The 19,397-nt window shown below is 51.8% G+C and overlaps 1 protein-coding gene across 4 annotated transcripts in view; it reads left to right on the top strand.

Moving 5' to 3' along the window:
- PIK3C2B (phosphatidylinositol-4-phosphate 3-kinase catalytic subunit type 2 beta) overlaps positions 1–19,397 on the top strand; it is a 64,962-nt gene that overhangs the window by 37,871 nt on the left and 7,694 nt on the right. For all 4 annotated transcript variants that reach the window (XM_036015576.1, XM_028530581.2, XM_036015577.1 and 1 more), the window contains 17 exons: positions 1,969–2,136; positions 2,706–2,817; positions 3,998–4,140; positions 5,434–5,622; positions 6,854–6,947; positions 7,100–7,194; positions 7,622–7,802; positions 8,584–8,691; positions 9,317–9,409; positions 10,166–10,295; positions 11,069–11,205; positions 14,548–14,717; positions 15,223–15,379; positions 15,728–15,837; positions 16,740–16,941; positions 17,379–17,503; positions 18,815–18,932. In XM_036015576.1, the coding sequence (XP_035871469.1) occupies positions 1,969–2,136; positions 2,706–2,817; positions 3,998–4,140; positions 5,434–5,622; positions 6,854–6,947; positions 7,100–7,194; positions 7,622–7,802; positions 8,584–8,691; positions 9,317–9,409; positions 10,166–10,295; positions 11,069–11,205; positions 14,548–14,717; positions 15,223–15,379; positions 15,728–15,837; positions 16,740–16,941; positions 17,379–17,503; positions 18,815–18,932 (2,332 nt within the window). The remainder of the gene's footprint in view (positions 1–1,968; positions 2,137–2,705; positions 2,818–3,997; positions 4,141–5,433; positions 5,623–6,853; positions 6,948–7,099; positions 7,195–7,621; positions 7,803–8,583; positions 8,692–9,316; positions 9,410–10,165; positions 10,296–11,068; positions 11,206–14,547; positions 14,718–15,222; positions 15,380–15,727; positions 15,838–16,739; positions 16,942–17,378; positions 17,504–18,814; positions 18,933–19,397) is intronic.

The raw sequence follows: 19,397 nt of genomic DNA, 5'->3' as shown, positions 1-19,397 counted from the left end.
CTTCCTGGTGAAGACAGAGGCACTGGGGAAAAGACGCTACAGTGAAGGGTCAGAGCACAGGCTCTGAGTGCAGTCATCCTCCCGTCCTTCCTGCAGGTGCAGCCTCGGGTGGCTCATCCAACCCCAGTGGGCGTGGTGATAGGACCTACCTGTAGGATTGCTCGAGAGCGTTGGGCCATGGCAATACCTAGCACATGATAAATGCCGAGGGAGACCTCTCAGGTCCTGTTCCAAGTGACTGACACTGACTGTGATACAAGGGGATTTTTGTACATGAAAATATTATCTGTACAGCTCACTTCTAGTGCAGTAGCCACAGTGTCACACAGCAAAAAGCACACAGACAATGTACACACACCACACGAGTGAAGCTGTGTGACCCTTTTCAGTGGTGAGAAAACTGAGGTGCAGGGGTGGGGGTAGTTGCCCTGGGGTGTAAGTGGCTGACCCAGAACTGGAACCAGCACATCCCAGGAACCCTTCCTGGAGGAGGCAGCCCTTTTATAAGTAAGTGATGTGATGCTGAAGAATGGGTTGCAGAGGGAAGGCGGGGTTCCTTGGACAGGGAGGAGGTTCAGGGCTGTAGCTAACCTGCTGATTATCCTGACTGCCCCTTGGGGCAGGTCCATGGGGAGATTGTGGAATACCAGGCACACTCAGGGACTGAAAAGAGGGGGCCTTGACTGGTTCCAGGGGTTATGATTTCAGTGAGAAAGTTTCTTCACTCCCCTCTTCCTTCGACAGGAGGTTGGAAGCCTCTTTCTGGGTGAAAAGAAAGGGACCAGGCCCAGCTCCTTCTGCTCTTTGCTATGGGATCAGCTGATTCTCTCAAAATAGGCCCAGGAGCGGCACTCTGCCACCCCAGCCAGGCCCCTGGCATGTCCAATGGCTGCTGGAGGGGCCCTAATTATAGCTGCCTGCCCCCCTTCACCCACCCCCAAGCAGCTGGGACAGAACAGGGCTCTGCCAGTCTCTGGTGGGAGGGAGGGAGGGAGGGAGTGCCTCACTTGGGTGGAGAGGAGTCCCCTGGAGGAGTGAGGGGCAGCCGGGAGGGAGGCTGCTTTATCATGAAACTGCTAACCTTGGGGGTGGCAGCTCTGCCTCTGTGCCCTCTGGCATAGAAGCTGTCGGTCCTGGACTGCCAGAAGGGTGTGACAGTGTGGACTTTGGCCCAGGGACAGCTTCCCTGAAAGGTAATGTGGGCCTTCCCTCTCTTTCCACAGCTCTACCCCACCCTACCCTAGCTCCTTATCCTGAGCTCTGAGGGAGCAGCCTGGTGGTTCTGGCAGAGGAGCCTGGGAGAGGACAGCTGGGCCTGGGTCATGGCGAGGGCTGAGCGTCTCAGTTCTCGTGCCCTCCCCCCTCACTTTTGAGAAGTCCCCTCTCTTTATCCTTTTGGCCTTGAAAATGTTTAGGATGAGAACAAACCATGCTGTGCCCTGTGGGGTTAGGAGAAGGGGACAGGGAGCGGACAGACAGGTGGAGGACTGTGGGGGAGGGCGAACGGAGGGCAGAGAGCATGTTGCTGCTTCCTGGTTCTCAGCAGCAGGTGGAGGGAGGGATGGGACTGTTCAGTGGAAAAGGATTGTCCGAGGAGCATCTTCTCGGTGGTCCTCTGTAGAAATCCTAAAACAGGAAGGTGTGAGGCTCACAATATGGGACATGCAGGCCCCTGAACTGTGAGATGGCTCTTTGTCTGGTCACCACGGAGAGTCCCCAGATTAGGGGGTGTCTGCCTCGCCTTACTGAGAGGCTGCAAAGGCACTACCCTGTGCTTGTGGGTGCGTCCAGTGAGGTTTCACCAACAGTGTGGGACTGTCCGGGTTCAACAGGAAGGCCTCCCGATGGAGCATGTCCGGTATCCTGAGAGGAGGGCCAAGTTCTCAGACCCAGCTTGACTTCCTGGGCCACCTGTCCCTTGAAATCCCAGGGTCAGCAACTCCTGACATCGTTCCTTGTTCTCCCTAGGATCTGCTTCCCGGTGCAGGTGGACCGGCTGCCGCGGGAGACGCTGCTGTGCGCCACTCTCTATGCTCTGCCCATCCCCCCGCCCGGGAGCTCCTCTGAGGCCATTAAGCAGCGGCGGGCCCCTGAAGCCCTGGGCTGGGTCACTACCCCGCTCTTCAACTTCAGGCAGTACGTGACCCCCAGGGCAGTAGCTTCTTGGCCTTGGAAGAGAAGGAGGGGGAATAGAAAGGGGCCTGGCTGTTGCACTGGCCACTGCCTACTGGGAGGGTCGGCCATGAGGGGCCCACTTGGCAGAGTCCAGAGGGTCCCAGCCCTGGTACAAGAGACCAAAGCACAGGACTAGTGACCAGGATGATGGATGCAACCAAGGGCTACTGGGAAGGGCTGGTGGCACAGGACTGTTGGGGAGAGGCACGGACATGCAATGCTCAGGTATCATGTCATCTGGTCTTGTCATTAGAAGGACCTTAAAGGTCATCTAGTTTGGCTCTCCACATCAGGAAGGCACCCCTGCCACCAGCTCATCCAGACCAGAGTGTGGTTAGCTCAGGAAGCTTCCTGGAAGGGGGTGCTTTTCTAGGACTCAGAAGAAGAAGAAGGCTGTGGCCCCGGGGGAGAAAGAGTATTTGAGTGGTCGCTTCAAGCAGAAAATGCAGATTGGGGAGCAGAAGGAAAACCATGTCCTTAGCCACTGGCTTTGTTGGCTTATCTGCGCCCCCCGCCCCCATCTTCCTCAGCATCCTGACCTGTGGCCGGAAGCTTCTGGGCTTATGGCCAGCAACACAGGAAAACTCCAGCGCCCGTTGGAGCACCCCTAATTTCCACCAGCCGGACAGCGTAATCCTGCAGGTGAGAGCCCAGCCTCAGCCCCGCCTCCCTCATCAGGACACACTCATCAGGACCACAGCAGAGTCAGTGCCAGGCCTTGCCTTGAGGTTGGGCTGGGATGGAGGAGAAAATGCTGGAACTTGGGGCATGGGATGATGATGTGACTGAGCAACTAGGTGAGTGTAGTTAGACTCAGGGTGGGAGGGCGAGTTCTGTGGAATCTATGCCCACATCCTGGAGGTTAGCATAGATTTAAGGGGCCTCAAGACGGGGTCTGAGATCCTCTGCATCTGTGATTCAACTCCTTGGAGTCCCTTGTGTTGAACCCTCATATTACAAGTGTGATAAAATCGTAGCTGTCCTGTCTTGGGGCCCTAGGGGAAGTGCTCCCTGAAGCAGTCACTCAGAGCTCTAGTGGGTGCACAGACTCCTGGGAGGGGGAGGAGGAGCCGGTCAGCACCCAGGTCTGGCTACCAGTTTCCAGCTCCACATTCTGTGGTCATCAGATGCGTTTGGTATGGAACATGCAACGTCAAAGTGGACATGAAATGAGATAGAGTTACACAGAATGAAAGTTTCAAAAAGCATTGTCTGTCTTATTTTTCACTCTACGTGGAGGGCACAGAACAGTGGTTGGCACATACTAGGGTTCAGTAAACATTAGTCGAATGAGGGAACACAGAACTCCTTCTGGGAACTGACTCACTCGGCTTCGATATCCCTTTTGACAGACACTTGCCAGCATAGAGCAGGGAACCCAGGGTCTCAGGCTTGAGAGTTGGTAGGGCCCTCACCCGCTGCGAGGCCTGACTCCCGTCAGGCAGCAGTGCCCTCCAGCACCGAGCTCAGGGCTCCTCCACCTCGGCTCAGAGGGCCCAGTGCTCAGCCTGGCGACACTTTATTTCAGAGCTCTGGCTGAGGCCCGTCCCTTGCTCACCTACCTGCACCTCAGGCCACCCTCTCCCTCACTTGCCATTTTTATTTCTCTTCATTTCCTTCTCTTATTTTGCTCAACATTACAGCTGAAAGGGACTTTTGAGAGCACCAAGTTTAACAGGGTTATTTTATCGACAAAGGACCTGAGGGTAAGGAAGGGAGGCAGGAATGCTGGCATGTGAGGGAGAAGCTGGAGACATGAGTAGGTGGCAGCCCCCTCTTACTTCCTGTTCTCTCTCCTTGCTTCTCTGATGCCACCCCTCAGATTGACTTCCCTGCCTCGGCCTTCGACGTCAAGTTCACCAGCCCCTCTGGAGACAAGTTCAGCCCCTGCTATGAGTTTGGCAGCCTCCGGGAGGAAGACCAACGTGTGCTTAAGAACATCATGCAGAAGGAGTCCCTGTACTGGTGAGGCCCACGGCATCCCCCATGTGTGGCTCAGCCCCCACGAAGTCTATCACATTCTGTGACCTCTCTCACCTCCCAGCTTCATGACCTTGTCCTCCTGCTTTGGGAGTAGAGGTGGGATGGGGTGGGCATTGCCACCTGGGCAGGAGGTGGTGGAGAGAGGGCTCTGCTGAGGGCAGGCCCCAGGCCTTTTCTCATGAGCTGATGCTAGGCAGGTAGAGCCAAATGGGTTAGGAAATTAGATCTGGGAATGCCCACCCCCATACTGGAAACTTGGCCCAGACTCAGCTTGCCAAGAGGACCAGGGCTTCACCCCACACTGCAGATACGCCGTCTACTACTTGCTGTCCACTGGGGCAGCAGGCTGCTGACTGTGCCACCCTGCCCCCATCTCCTGTTCCTTCCATACCCACAGCCTTTGCGTTTCTCTGGCCCCATCACTTTTCAAAAAGGATCAGGTGTCAAGGCAAGCTGGCAGCTCTCAGGGGTAAGGGAGTCCAAGCTGATGTCATCTCTGGGGCTGCTTCTGTCACCAGCATTAGAGAAGGGGGCTGAGGAATCAGGACCCGGAGGAGCTGGAGGGATGCCCACTGTCTCCATGCACCTCTCTGGCTCCTGCGCAGCCCTGTGCCTGTTGTGGGTGGGGAAACAGACAGAGACAGGGCTCATTTCTCTCCTTCCTGTCCCACCCCATGCAGTCAGAGCAGCTGAGTGACCGAAGACCTCTGCCCCCACTCCTCTGCTGGACCTCTGGCTTCATTAGTCCCTCAGCTCCCTTCTCCCATTAGACACCTGATCTCAGGCAAGGCCTAATTAGCTGTAGGTCCTACAAATCCTCCAGCTGGCCCCGGGAAGCCCCAGGATGTCTCTGAGCTGCCCAAACCCTGCCCTGTGGGGACCACTGCCCTCTGGTGGCTATACTTGGGAATGGTGCCCCAAAAGGGCATCCTTAGGAGGAGGAGCATATTCTGTGCCTTTGGCCCTGCATTCTGCCTCAGGTCTGAGACATCCCAGAGTCAGCATCGAAGATGCGATTTGGACCCTGGTTCCCTTTCCACACTGCAGTCACCTAGGCATCTTTTGAAAATACCTATGTCACTTTCCCAGACATTATGAGTTAATTAGTATGGGCTGTGGCCTGGGCATGGGAATTTTACAAAGCTCCTCAGGTGACTGTAATGCCACAAAGTTGAGGAACCAGAGTTGGACAGTGTGTAGCATTCTGTTGGAGAATGAATACCCTATCCTCTGGCTGACTCTGCTCTCTCACCTCCCCTACTGCCCACACCCCAGGCTCACTGATGCCGACAAGAAGCGCCTGTGGGAGAAGCGCTATTATTGCCACTCGGAGGTGAGCTCGCTTCCACTGGTGCTCGCCAGCGCCCCCAGCTGGGAGTGGGCTTGCCTGCCCGACATCTATGTTCTCCTGAAGCAGTGGACCCACATGAACCACCAGGACGCCCTGGGGCTCCTACATGCTACGTGAGTTGCAACACTCACCTTTACTGACCAGCTGTCCTTCCAGAAGTCAGGGCTCCGCACTGCCCACTGGGAAAAGCCAGTGGCCTGAGCCAGCTGACCTGAGCCAGCCCTGGAAATGCAGGGCTTTTCCACTCCTCCTTTTCTGTTTTTGTCTCATTCCCTCCCCCAATGTTACATGATGAACATTTCTCAAACATGTAATAACAAAACTGAACATTTTATAGTGAACATCTGTCTACCCACCACCTGGACTCCAACCATTAGCATTTGCCCTGTTTGCTTTATTGTATTTGTATCATCCATCCATCCATCCATCCATCTTTCTTTCCATCCTTCCTTCAGTCCATCCTATTTTTAATGCATTTTTATGTAAATCGCAGGCATCTTAACTCCACCCCTAAATACTTTAGCATGAATATCATTGTCTAGAGCTCAATTTTTTTTCTTTTGAGGTGAAACTTACATGTAAGGAAATGCCCCACTGTGCCTTACCTGTGCCCCAACTGTGCCTTACCTGCACAGTTGCTGAGTTTTGGCAAGTGCACACACCCATGTGACCCAGACCTTCTCGTTTAGTTCTACTCTAACAGTCCTCCCTTCCCTCTCTCCTCTGAAGAGTTCTCGGGGGACACAAGGCTCCCAGTCTCAGACCGCTGGGCTGCCTTTCCCAGGCAGTAGCCAGCATTCTTGGCTTCTTTCTCACCTTTTCAGAAATTCAAATGTACTCCATCCTGTCTTGCCTTCAGGACTTTTTAAGGCAATAGTTTTGCTCTGCTAAACTAATTTTGCCAAGGTGTACAGGCTTATATAAAATTCCACAACTCTCTGTTATTCACTTGGCAAGATTTGCATTAAAGGGCTGTACCAAGACACAATGCTTTGACCCTCATGGAGGGCTCTTTGGTGACCGGAGTTTCTGGCACAGTGGGAGCTAAGAAGAGGTCTTTGGGAGTGCGATTGAGGGCTCTGTCCTGTTCTCTTTAAGTCATGCGAGGAAGGAATGTGACTACCTTCCTGCTCATCTGTGGCCTGAGTCCAGCTTTGACCAGAGGACAGGGCCATTCTCAAGATTGCTCTCCAGAGAAGGTGCTAAGGATTCTTCTAGTAGCCTTGGCAGAGTCTGAGGGACTTTGTCTTTTCTCCACCCATGCCTCCGAAGCTCAGGTGTGAGGTGCTGGCTCGCTCCGGTGCCTGTGGCTGGGTGGTCAGAGTGCTGGGCTCTGTTTCACAGCTTCCCGGACCAAGAGGTGCGGCGTATGGCTGTCCAGTGGATCGGCTCCTTGTCGGATGCTGAGCTCCTTGACTACCTGCCCCAGCTCGTGCAGGTGGGTGGAATGGCCTGCCCTCCGGTTCTGACAGCCCCACCCCCAACTCCAGCTTGGTCTGCATTCTCCCCCTTAGAACCTAGGGTGGAGGTAGTGGTAGGTATGGATTACAGGCAGTTAATACAGCCTCATCTTCCCTCTCTCCTAAACAGGCCCTAAAGTATGAGTGCTACCTGGATAGCCCCCTGGTGCGCTTCCTCCTGAAACGGGCAATCTCTGACTTGAGAGTGACTCACTACTTCTTTTGGTAAAACTGTGTGCGAAAAAGGTGGGGGAGATGTGGGTCCTTTACTTGAGAGTGTTTGACTCCTAGGCGTGCAGGGTGGGGTTTCAGTATGCTGCTCACTTACCGTGTGGCTTTGGGCCAGCCCCTTACACTGAGGGGGTCTCAGTCCACCCCCGGTTAGCAGGATCTTCCCTGGCCCTCTTACCCACCCACACATGGTGGAAAGAAAGGAGAAACGGTTGCCAAGGGGCTTTGAGCGCTACTTGAAGGCACGGTGGGCACAGTGGGCACAGTGGGATGTGGATGAATACCTCTGTATGAGCCGTGCGTGCAGAGCTGTTTTCTCTCCCCAGTCTGAGGTTGCAGCTGGGTCTGATCCCTCTCCCCCTACACGCCCTTGCCTGTGATCCTTTGAGCCGCCTGACTCCCCACTTCGGTTGCCTTGCAGGTTGCTGAAGGACGGCCTCAAGGACTCCCAGTTCAGCATCCGCTACCAGTACCTGCTGGCGGCCTTGCTGTGCTGCTGCGGCAAGGGGCTGAGGGAGGAGTTTAACCGCCAGTGCTGGCTTGTCAACACCCTGGCCAAGCTGGCCCAGCAGGTCCGGGAGGGCACCCCATCTGCACGGCAGGTGAGTGCAGCGAGGCTGCATCTACCCATTTCTGGTCCTGGGCTTCTGCAACCAGTCATGAACTTCCCAGGCATCCTAACCAGCAGGATGGTACTCAACCATCTCTGATTTAGGGGCTGGACAGATGTGACTCTCTAACCCCGAGGTCACAAACTGACAATGTGCAAGCTGGATAAAGCCCATGGATATGTTTTGTTTGGCCGGCAAAGTATTAAAATTTTTGGTTAACTTTTTGCCTTGAAGGCCGAGCACAGTTGTGTAAGTTGTTCACTACACAAGAGCACCCAGGCAGAGGCGGCCAGTGAGGGCTGAAATGCAGTGAGACTTTGTTTGCCGCGCTGTGTGCCGTGGCCAACCCACAGAGGGCACCTTTCCCTGTTTGCATAGACGGGCCGAGTTAGGCCAGCAGTGTGCCTGTGGCTAACATTTAAAAATTGAGATTGTAAAGTCCAAATTGTTAGCTTTTCTTGGCAGCAGTCTGAGCAGCCTCTTCCCCTTGACTCACAGCCTGCTCTCTTGGTTCACGGGGCCTGCCTTACGCTGCTCTGTCATCATCTAGCCTCTTGAGGTGCTGGGCTCGCTGCCAGTGCACTGTCCCAGGCTGCGGTATGGGAGGGCTGGGCTTTCTTCCTCGCGGTCTCCAGGAGGCTGCCCGTATTCCCAGGGGGCTGTTTTCAGACCAGTCACTGTTGGAAGCCGCCCTGGGGAGAGGCCTGGGGCTGAGTGCAGCAATGGGCCCCTCACCTCACCCCTTCTCCTTTGCCTCCTCCCGTCCTCTCAGGGGATCCTCCGCAATGGCCTGGAGGAGGTAAAACAGTTCTTTGCCCTCAATGGCTCCTGTCGCCTGCCGCTTAGCCCCAGTCTTCTGGTTAAGGGCATCGTGCCCAGGGTAAGTGACCGCTGGGTTTGGGGCTCTTGGAGCGGGGAGGGTTCAGTGGAGTCAAGGTCCTAGCACACCCGTTTATTGAAAAAGATGAGGAAGAAAGACATGTGTGGGGTCTTCCCCCAACCCTGGCACACGGGGACTTTTCCCTAGCAGCTGTGGGGTGATAGGGTGGAGTGCTAGGGATGTGTCTCGTGATCGTGTTGGGTTGAAGCCGGGCTGGAGAAGCTGTTATGTGTTATTTATGAGCACTCTTGGCTCCTGGCACTGCTGAGTGCTTCAAGCTGGTTATCGCATTTCATCCTCATGACTTACAAAGTCACAACGGTTGGGAGCCCTGTTTCACGGCGGAGTAAACTGAGGTGTAGATGGGACACATGACTTACCAGAAGCCACACAACATGCAAGTTGTGTGCAGAATTAACTGAAGGGATGAGAGAGTGGGTGCTCGAGCTGAGCTCACAACAAGCTGCACAGACAATGGCGCTCGGGAAGGAACAGGGCTCCTGAGAAAATCTGGAAGAAACCACAAGCAGGTGGAGGGAAGCGGCTTGACCCACATAGACAGGCCATTCTCCTTTCTGGGTGTGGACCACCGAGCTCCTCCTCACGACCCTCTCTACTATGGCAGGACTGTTCCTACTTCAATTCCAACGCAGTCCCCCTCAAGCTCTCCTTCCAGAATGTGGATCCGATGGGTGAGAACATCAGAGTCATCTTCAAGGTGAGGACATTGCCCATGAGCCTGGTGGGACGGAGGTGATAGAGAGAAGGGGAGGAGCCCAAGGTGGCAGAAGCAGCCCCAGGCTAGTTCTCTTTCTGCTATTCCATGTTGTCATCTTAATACATGAAAGACCATCAGCTGAAAAAGGAAATAAACTGATTCCGCATGGCCCCAGGGGTTGGGACATGCAGGGAGGCAACTGACAACTTGACAGACAGAAGCACTTTCTAGGAGGCAGAGCTACCCCCACAGTGGAATGGGTAAGGTGGTTATCTGCTTGTCCCTGGGGGTATTCAAGCAGAGGCTGAATGACTACGTGGCAGTCATGTCAAAGAGGAAATTAATGTATCATATGCAGATTGGACTAGTTGAGCCATAAGGCCCTCTAACTGATACATCCAAGTTTTGGATAAGTGAATGATAGTTTCAAGGTGTGTAGTCTAGTGAGAGGAGATGAAATGCACATGTCTGAATCCAAGGTACAAACATTCAAGATTTAAAAGGGCATGCTGGTCAGAAGGGCTGCATGAAGAAGGGGAACCTGACTTCAATTTTGATGGGGATGTGGGGTTCGGGAAGAGCCAGAACACTACATAGCCTGTCCCTGGTGGTCTGACCTGGTGTGAGCTGAGTAGGTAGGTCAGAGGTAGACGACTGGGCAGTCCCTGTCACTATTGTTTGGATCCTTCTGGGAGATCTGGGAACCAAGGAAGGCAGTAGAGATGGTTCTGGTCATCACTCTCTTCCTCCCTCCAGTGTGGGGATGACCTTCGTCAGGACATGCTCACCCTGCAGATGATTCGCATCATGAGCAAGATCTGGGTCCAGGAGGGGCTGGACATGCGCATGGTGATTTTCCGCTGCTTCTCCACCGGCAGGGGCAGAGGTCAGTTGGCAGTGGGCAGGGCTGTGAACGGGGCGGAGGGTAGGATGGGGGTGCCCTTTGCTCTCTGGCCTTTCGCCTATTCTCAACACCACCTTTGTGTTTCTCTGGAAACATCAAAAGGGCAAGATGATTTAATCAGAAGCTGTGGAGCGGCATTAAAAAAAAAAGGCAGGGAAGAGAGACTTATAAAACAGAACAGCCAAACATACTCTGTAGACTTTGGATCCTGATTCAGCTGAACCAACCGTGAAAAGAAAATATGAATAGGGACTGGGCTGGGTGAGACTAGTTTAAATGAGACTAAAGAATGGTTGTTAATTTTTAAATGTGATAATGGCATCGTGGTTTTGTCCTTATTATTTGTACTTGAAACATTTACAAGTGAAATGACATGTCTGGGATTTGCTTTAAAATACCAGCAGGGGGAGGCAGCAGTGCTGGGTGAGTGAAATAGATGAGACAAGATTAGCCAAGTGATGGTTTTTGAAACTGGGCAGTGGATATGTGTGAGTACATAATCCATTTCCTTATTCTTATATGCATTTGAAAATTCTCCGAGTAAAAATTAAACACAAAAAGGAGCAGCAGCTATGAACAGGAGAGACCAGAGTCACAATGCTGAATGTGAGACCTGGGAAATGACATCCTTCCTATCATGATCTGCTCCCCTCATTATGAGACTTGGTCCCACTGCCCTAGAGTTATTCATGGAGAAGCATCTCCTGGCAGTCCCTTCCCTCTGCTCTGGAGAGTGACCCAGTGCCCCCTCACAGGGATGGTGGAGATGATTCCCAATGCTGAGACCCTGCGCAAGATCCAGGTGGAGCACGGGGTGACCGGCTCCTTCAAGGACCGGCCCCTGGCTGACTGGCTGCAGAAGCACAACCCTGGAGAGGACGAGTACGAGAAGGTAGGGCTGGGAGTGGCAGGTGGGGCTGGGGCGGGGTGTGCCCAGAGTCTGGCACAGGGCAGTGCTACCGAGAGGCCTGCACGTGCTCAGAGGAGACAGCTCACCTGTGTTGGGAGGAAAGACACACCCTTTCTTGGCTGGCTGGCATGTCCAGATGTCTGGGGGTGGGTCAAGTGACTCGTAAGTGGACAGAAAATCTCCTGGTAGCCAACTGGGAAACCTTCACTGTGTTCCCCCATTAGACCGAGTTTTAGAGGAGGGGGCCAGCCTTTGAGAACCTGCCTGTATCTCTCCTAATCATGGATCCTAGTCAGTTCTGTGTCCTCTGAGGGGTTCAGTACTTTACAGAACACATGTTAGTTGGAAGAGACTTTAAAGATCATTTTAACCCAACTCCTCTTTATATAGATGTGAATTAAGATTGGCTAGTTCCTAGTCTGGGGGCTGGCCTGTGGCAAGGCTGTAGCGGAAAGCCAGGATTAAGGTTAGGTAGCAGATGGAGGTGATAGAAAAGGGGCGGACCTGTCCCTCAGGTGGAGCCTTACCGGGTGGAGGACCTTGGTGGCCTGCTGTGTGTGGTCCACGGCTGGGCCACCGTTTCATGGCTCTAGTCTCTGGGTTAACTGAGTTTAGGGAAAGAAACAAATCACAATAACCACACTCATAAGAGACTGACTATAAGCCAGAGATGCTAATTGATTCAGCTGAACTTCCAGGGGATCCAATTACTAATTTATATTGATCAATGCATTTTATCCCTGAGGAAAAACCTACCGGACAAATTATCATCAGAATGTTGTTTCATGAACATCTATTTAGATAATCTTAAATGCCCTTAAACACTGACGTTCCTCAGGGTTTAATTCCTGACCTGCTGTACTCGCTGCATTCCAAAGTCTTCTCTCTTCCCTCTCTCAAGCTGTACACTCTATAACCATCTGCTTGCTGGACATCTCAGTGTAGGCAAAACTCAGCTTTTTGTCTGCCCTCTCTCGAAACCGGCTTTATGTGTGTCTGCTCTCAGGAAATGGTGTGACTCTCTGTGCAGTCCCCCGAGCCAGAGCTGTGGGTCTGCTCGCTGCTTCCCCTGTCCCACCTCTGCTGTACCAAGCCCTGCTGATACTTCCTCCCAGACAGTTCTCAGATCTGTCCTCTTCTTTCCATTCCTTTTAGCGCTTTACTCTTGGTTCCCTGAACCACTAGCCCGTCTCCTCCTTCCATCACCATTCTCTGCTTGATTTCAGAGGTGTTTTACGAAACAGCACTGCATGCACACGTAACCCAGCTCTGCCTGCCTCTGGAGTCTCGCCCTTCCCTCCCCATCACGTGATAACTTATGCTGCAGCTTAGGGAGCTATGTGCATGTCCATGATACCTTTAGATGCTAGTAATCCCTTCCACATCCCTCAAAACCCCCTCCCTCTATGTTACAGACTTCCAATCCTCTGCCCTTGGAGAGGAGTAATGGATCTGTACCCAACCCCCACCCCACCTATACTGTTTCTACTAACATGTGTTTTTCAGGTAGTAAACAGCCACCGTGTAGAGGCACTATGATTGGTGTTGGAATTATGATTACTCCCTGCCAAGTAATAAAGAGTCATAGTAAATATGAGAGATGTATATACAAGAATACACACATAGAAAAGTAACTCTTTTAATATTTAATAAGTCTTTCATAGCTAGCTTTTCAGCTCTTCTTGCCTTTCTGCTAGAATAATGCTGGTAGTTTCTTATGATGGCTCCCAGTAGAAAAGAACTAGAGATGTTTGGTTCTTGGCCACTTACTCAGCAAAGAGAGTTCCCTACCTCCTGCCAGCGAAAGCCCCTAAGTCAGGAGAGCTCCCCTTGTTCAGTGAGACTTCCTGCCAGTAAGTAGCTAACACCCTGCAAACTTAAGTGATGGGACTTACTCATTTGCCCACGGGCACACAGCTATCGTGTAAGTCAAAAGAGGATGCATTTCAGGTAGAAAGAATATGTGTCAGGAAGGCAAGTTGATGGAAGGGAAAGTCAAGACTGGGAGTTGATGTGTTACATCCCTTGTTGATTGGTTTCCTTTGATTCCTATGCTTCCCTTCCATGGAAGCAGTCTTGCTTCCAGAAGGCATATTCTGTGATTTCTTTACAGACTTTCTATTCTGAGTTTGCTATGGGTTAGTCATCCGGTTTAATTCAACAGGTATCCGGGAGGTTTCTGTGTATAGCTAGTTTTGAAACAGGCCTTGTGGAATAGCCAAGAGGCTGCTGAGAGAAGAGATCCCTAAGCCCTGGGGGAGTAAAAAGACTAAACCCTTAGTGAGTGGTGGTCCCAGAGCAGCTGCAGGGGATCAATGCGGAGGAGTCAGTGTAAGCCGGGCAGGTCTGGGGAGGTGTGGGGCTCAAGGAAGGTCTGTGAAGGATGGCGGAAATTTGCAGAGGGATATAGGGAGGGCGCACATTCTCTTTCTCGGAAGCTTTCTTCCATTCCCAACTTTGTACGTTCCTGGTTGGCTGTGATGGTTGTTGTCCTCTGCTGATGCGCCTTTCTGGAGTGCTTAGGAATTCTGTAATTGTCACAAAGAGGATTTAGAGGGTGTAAGTGTCCATTTAACAATTCCACATATTTTTACTTTCTAGAAAGAGGTAAGGGACAGGTATTGACCAGATAAAATAAGGTAGATCCAACCCCTTCCCTTTCCCCTCCTGCTTTAAACTCAAATATTTATATATAACACACTTTACAAACTAGAGATATTTGATTTTCAAGTGTAAAACACACCCAGAGCCATTAAGCTGCCTCAGCTCTTCTTCCGAGTGAAGCGACTTTAGTAAAATTAACATTTAGCTGTTACTAAGAACACTGGGGATAGCTGTTGTTTGCGGGGAAGGGGGAGGGTGGAAGAATTAAGAGCAGGGTCAAGAAGGGACCCTTAAGTTGGTTGCCTCAGTGTGTGCTTGAGTTAACATGGTCACAGCTGGTTGGGAAAGTTGTATATGTCAGTCTTCCTCTCTCTTAAGGTCTCTTCCACCTGGGCTGCTCCAATTTGGGCTCTGGATGAGTTCATTGTCTTTCCTACCATGTTCCCTGGGAGAAAGAAAGGTGCAGAGGAAGATGAATTTCAGATAAAGTGGTGGAGATACACATAGAAGCCTTCCACCTTCTCATACTCCATAAGATACAAGTGATGAATCTATGTGTATCAGTGTGTACACTGGTCCATGATGAAAGCTGAACGGGCAGATGTGAGACACTGTTGGGACTCACGAGAGGCCAAGCCTGGTGGAATTCAGTCTGGCTGTGCCCTTGGAGTCCTTCCAAGCCAGATTTATGTCCTCTCCCATCTCCCTTTCCTCTTTCAGGCTGTGGAGAACTTTATCTATTCCTGTGCTGGCTGCTGTGTGGCCACATACGTCTTGGGCATCTGTGACCGACACAATGACAACATCATGCTGAAGACAACTGGCCACATGTTTCACATTGATTTTGGCCGCTTCCTGGGACATGCCCAGATGTTTGGCAACATTAAGCGGTAAGTGGTCTTTGGCAGTCTTCTGAAGCAGGGATGTGTATGTAGGATTGGGGAGGGGTGGTCAGTGGAAATGGTTCAGGGCTGGGACACAAGCCCATGATGGAAGGGGCTGCATTTCAGAGCAGGGTTCGGTCTGAGCAGCTTTAGAGAAGAGAAGACTGAGAAAGGTCAGGTCCTTGCAGGGTCTTGCAGAAGGCAGGGACCAGCTGCTCTCTCCCTGCTGAGGACTGAGCAAAAGGAAAATGAGCCCAAACCACAGCAAAGGGAATACAATTAGATATCCAGGGAAAAAATCCTGCTGGTTTGTGGATAAGAAACCAATGAAGGATGTTTCTGGGGACGTTTTAGGATTAAAGTAGGAACCCCCCCCCCAAAAAAACAGACAGCCCCATCTATCTGGGTTTGCACAGGCGATGAGGGGTGAGGGGAATGATCCCCAATAAGTCCCCAGGATGGGCTTCCTCCTCCATGTTGACCTTCTCCCTGTATGTTCCCCTTGGCCCAGGGACCGCGCCCCCTTTGTCTTCACCTCGGACATGGCGTATGTCATCAACGGGGGTGACAAGCCTTCCAGCCGCTTCCATGATTTTGTTGACCTTTGCTGCCAAGCCTACAACCTCATTCGCAAGCACACCCACCTCTTCCTCAACCTGCTGGGCCTGGTGAGGAGCCCCACCCTTTCTGAACCCCTTGTTTTTAGCCTCTGGCACTTAAGACTTCCCTGTCTTGCTTCAAGGGATCCCAGGAGATGTACTTTTTTGAGCTCTATATAAAGGCAGGGCCCAGATGCCCTGGGTCAGTGGTGAATCAGTGGTATCTATGCGGGTGTCTGGCTTCCTGCTCCAGCCCCTCCATTTTCGTGACCCTCCAGCCACTGTCCACAGCATCCGTCTACCACCCTCTAGGAGGGGTAGGGAGCCTAGCTGTAGAAAATCTTGCCCTACAGTGGGGAAGAAGCCAGATTCCTGGTTGTTTTAGGCACCGTCTCTTCTCCTTTACTCTCCTTGTAGATGTTGTCCTGTGGGATCCCTGAGCTCTCAGACTTGGAGGACCTCAAGTATGTGTATGATGCCCTGAGGCCTCAGGACACAGAGGCCAATGCCACTACCTACTTTACTAGGTAACACTCTGCATATAAACGTGCTGCCCACCCTAAGTCATTGATTTCCAGGCTGCCTGCTTGGGAGGAGGAGGGCTAGGGAAATGGGAAAGGCTTAGCACAGGTGGCAGAGCCAAGGGTTGACAATGTGAGTATGCTGTCCCGATTTTGCCTCTCACTTAGGCAAATTACTTCACCTCTCACAGACCCATCTGCGCTTCAGCGCTAATCTTCGTCTATAGAGGTATTGCAATTTGCTTATTTACATCCTCACCAGGTCTTAGTCAAAGAATTTGTTTATGGAGCAAGTACGAATTTTTAGTTTTTAGCCCTTTGGATCAAAACTTTCCCTCTCCCTTATAAAAACAAGAATTTCATGGTTTCATTTTCCCATCTTTCACAATGTTTTTAGGTGCACTATGTATGACACGGAATTGTCTATGTATGGATGCCTACAGTTTTGTATAGATGATGTCTCCCATTTTAGTATGCACTCTTTTTGGAACTTTGCAAACTAATTCTTTTTCTGTTGGTCTAACACAGAACCTTTCCTTTTGGACTGAAATCTCTAGATTGAGTAGTGCTTGGTGAGGTTACATGGTACTAAACCTTGAAATTCAGTTTGACACAATATTTAGATACTCGCCTGGTGAGTCTAGGTGGAATCCTTAATTCCTTTCCACCTTGGTTCAACACTCTTTGGCTTAGGAGGGCAGCAAGGGGAGATAAGACCCCTGGATTCACATGAATAAACTGCATATAGATCATTGTGTGCCAGTCACATGCTCTATGAGGATATGACACAGGGAACATGATTTGATGTGAGTCAAGTGTTGTCTCAGGTGTCAGGGGATATTCCTTGAGATAGCTCTGTCCAGGCAGTGGGGACATGGGTCTGTGGTAACATCCTCTTATACCAACAGGTTGATTGAGTCCAGTCTGGGCAGTGTAGCCACAAAGCTCAATTTTTTCATCCATAACCTGGCTCAGATGAAGTTCACAGGCTCAGACGACCGGCTGACCCTTTCCTTTGCCCCCCGCACATACACTCTTCAACGCTCTGGCCGCATCAGTGATGTCTTCCTCTGCCGCCAGGAGAAGGTCTTCCACCCCAACAAGACCTGCGTAAGTGTCTTCTCCAGTCTGATCATCCCTTGCTCCCCAATGTCCCCAGATTGCTGGGTTCTATTTCTTCACATCCACACTGTGGGCACTGGAGTCACCCGGCACTTGGTGCTGGGAGCAGTCATAGACCATGTCCCTCTCCCTTGCCTGAGTGGCCTGCCTGGAATCAAGGAGATGAAGTGGATGGTTACTCCCTCTGAGTCAAGGGTCTTCGGAAATATGTGCAGGAAATATTTGCTTTCAGATCCTTGCAGATGTACATGGGCACATCACCTTTGTCTCCACTGGAGATACTTTTGCCTTCTTCCTTGTGGAAAGTGTACACCTCCCCACACACACACACGCGCGTGCGTGCACACAGTTCAGTTCCCTTACCTACCCTCCTCGTTGAGTGCGGAGGCTGTGGCAGGTGTTCTCTAAGACTGGAACCTTTGCAGATTTATGTGGTAAAGGTGATGCGAGAGAATGCTCATGAGGCCACTTATATCCAGCGGACGTTTGAGGAGTTCCAGGAGTTACACAATAAGCTGCGGCTGCTCTTCCCTTCTTCTCTGTTGCCCAGGTAGCTGCCCCCTTTACTCTCTGCTAGAGGGATACTGGAGAGGGAGAATGGATGGGTGGTGTGCAGGACTGCAGGAGCTATAGATCAACAGAAGGTACTTGATTTTCTGGGCCTGGTAATGAGTTTGATAACAACTCAATACCAGCTCCCCCTGCTGGTCAAGCTCTCCAGACTTGAAAATAAGCTGGAAGGAGAACAGATTGGATCTAAAGGTAGGGAATTTACTAAATGTGAAGATGTTTGAAGGTTTCTAATGTCTTAAAGAGTAAAAGCATTTTTCAAATGCTACACAACATGCAGATTTAAAAACAAAGAAATTCTGGCACATGCTACAACATGGGTGAAACTTGAAGACATTATGCTAAGTGAAGTAAGCCAGTCACAGAAAGACAAATACCGTGTGATATTCCATATATATTAAGCACTTATAGTAGTAAAACTCATAGAGACAAAAAGTAAAATGTGGTGGCTAAGGCCTGGGTGGGGGGGTGGGGAACATGAAGAGTTGTTTAATGGGTAGAATTTCAGTTTTGCCACATGAAAAGAGTTCTGGAGACAGTAGTGTTGCACTTATAACTTCGTGCCACTGAACTTAACGGTGGTTACGATAGTGAATTTTAAGTGTATCTCACCACGAATTTTTTAAAAATGAATTTTCAGATGATTTTTACCTTGATGGGGAAAACTGGGGACTCCATAGTGAAAGGTTTCCTTAGGCTCTGCCGAGGAATAAATGCCAATCAGCCACAAAGTTAGGCAGTATAGAGCTTTATTGGGGTTTGTGCACCCAGCAGGTTCCCGGTCCCCACGGTGGGGCCCGAGAAAGTGGCGCCCCAGCAGTGAATGTGGCGGGGTTTTACCTTGGTTGGCTCTCTTCGTGGGAGCTGGGGATTGGTCCCCTTTGAACAAAGCGGCACCATATCATTGGTGGTTCTCCTCACGCCCTGGTTTGACGTCAGCCGTCTTTTCCGGGTTGTAGTTCAGCCGCCATGACTATAGTTCAGCCGCCATTTTGTCCTACCCTGCCCATCCTGACAGGTAGCCCCTGCAGCACTTCTGGGGACCCGTTGGGCTCTGCCCATCAGTTTGGCTTTCTCATCTGGGGTCCTCGGAACTGCCGCGGGGCACCCTGGGCACAGATCTGGGGAGCTGCGGGAGGAACGGAGTGGGTGGGGTCCCTGGGGAGGGAGAGTGGTGAGAGACGTGGGTCGGGTGGCTGAAACAGCAAATGAAATGTGACAAATCCTGTTGTCTCTTACCTTTCTCTTTCGTCCGCCCCTCCTGCGCTTCCTTGTCCTCCGGCCACGTCAGCTTCCCCAGTCGCTTCACGATTGGCCGCCCGAGGGGAGAGGCGGGGGCCGAACGGCGGCGGGAGGAGTTGAACGGCTACATCTGGCACCTGATCCACGCCACCCCGGAAGTGGCTGAGGTGGGTGGGGGTCCCCTGGTCCTGGCGCTGGCCATTCTGGCGCTGCTGCGGGGTCGGGGTGGGGGTGGGGGTGGGGGGACACGGCGGAAGTGTGGGGAGCCCGCTGTCAATCAGGGCGGGCCTTGGGCTCCGCAGGCCTCGTCTTCCGCTGCAGAGGAGGAGGAGCAGAAGGAGAGGTTGAGGTCACGCTTGTCCTCGAGGTCTGGCTCGGAAGTCGTGGGCGTGGATTCAGCCTCGCACGAGTGTGGAGTCAGATGCGTCCCAGGGGCCTTGGGGAGCTCAGAACCTGAGAAAGGAAAGTGTTCCCGAGGAAAAGTGTCTTGGGCAGATAGAGGGTGTGTCTGTCACTGGACCAAAGTGGTCCGAATGCTCTGTAGTTGCCAGCCAGAAGACAACTCCTTGATAATTTGATGAGAAGGAACTTGATTTCAAGCTTGCAAAGCATCTAGTCCGTCGTTATTAGGG

The sequence above is a fragment of the Phyllostomus discolor genome, chromosome 14 (genome assembly GCF_004126475.2).
Source record: "Phyllostomus discolor isolate MPI-MPIP mPhyDis1 chromosome 14, mPhyDis1.pri.v3, whole genome shotgun sequence".
Taxonomy (NCBI): domain Eukaryota; kingdom Metazoa; phylum Chordata; class Mammalia; order Chiroptera; family Phyllostomidae; genus Phyllostomus; species Phyllostomus discolor.
This window is presented reverse-complemented; position numbering and strand designations above follow the sequence as displayed.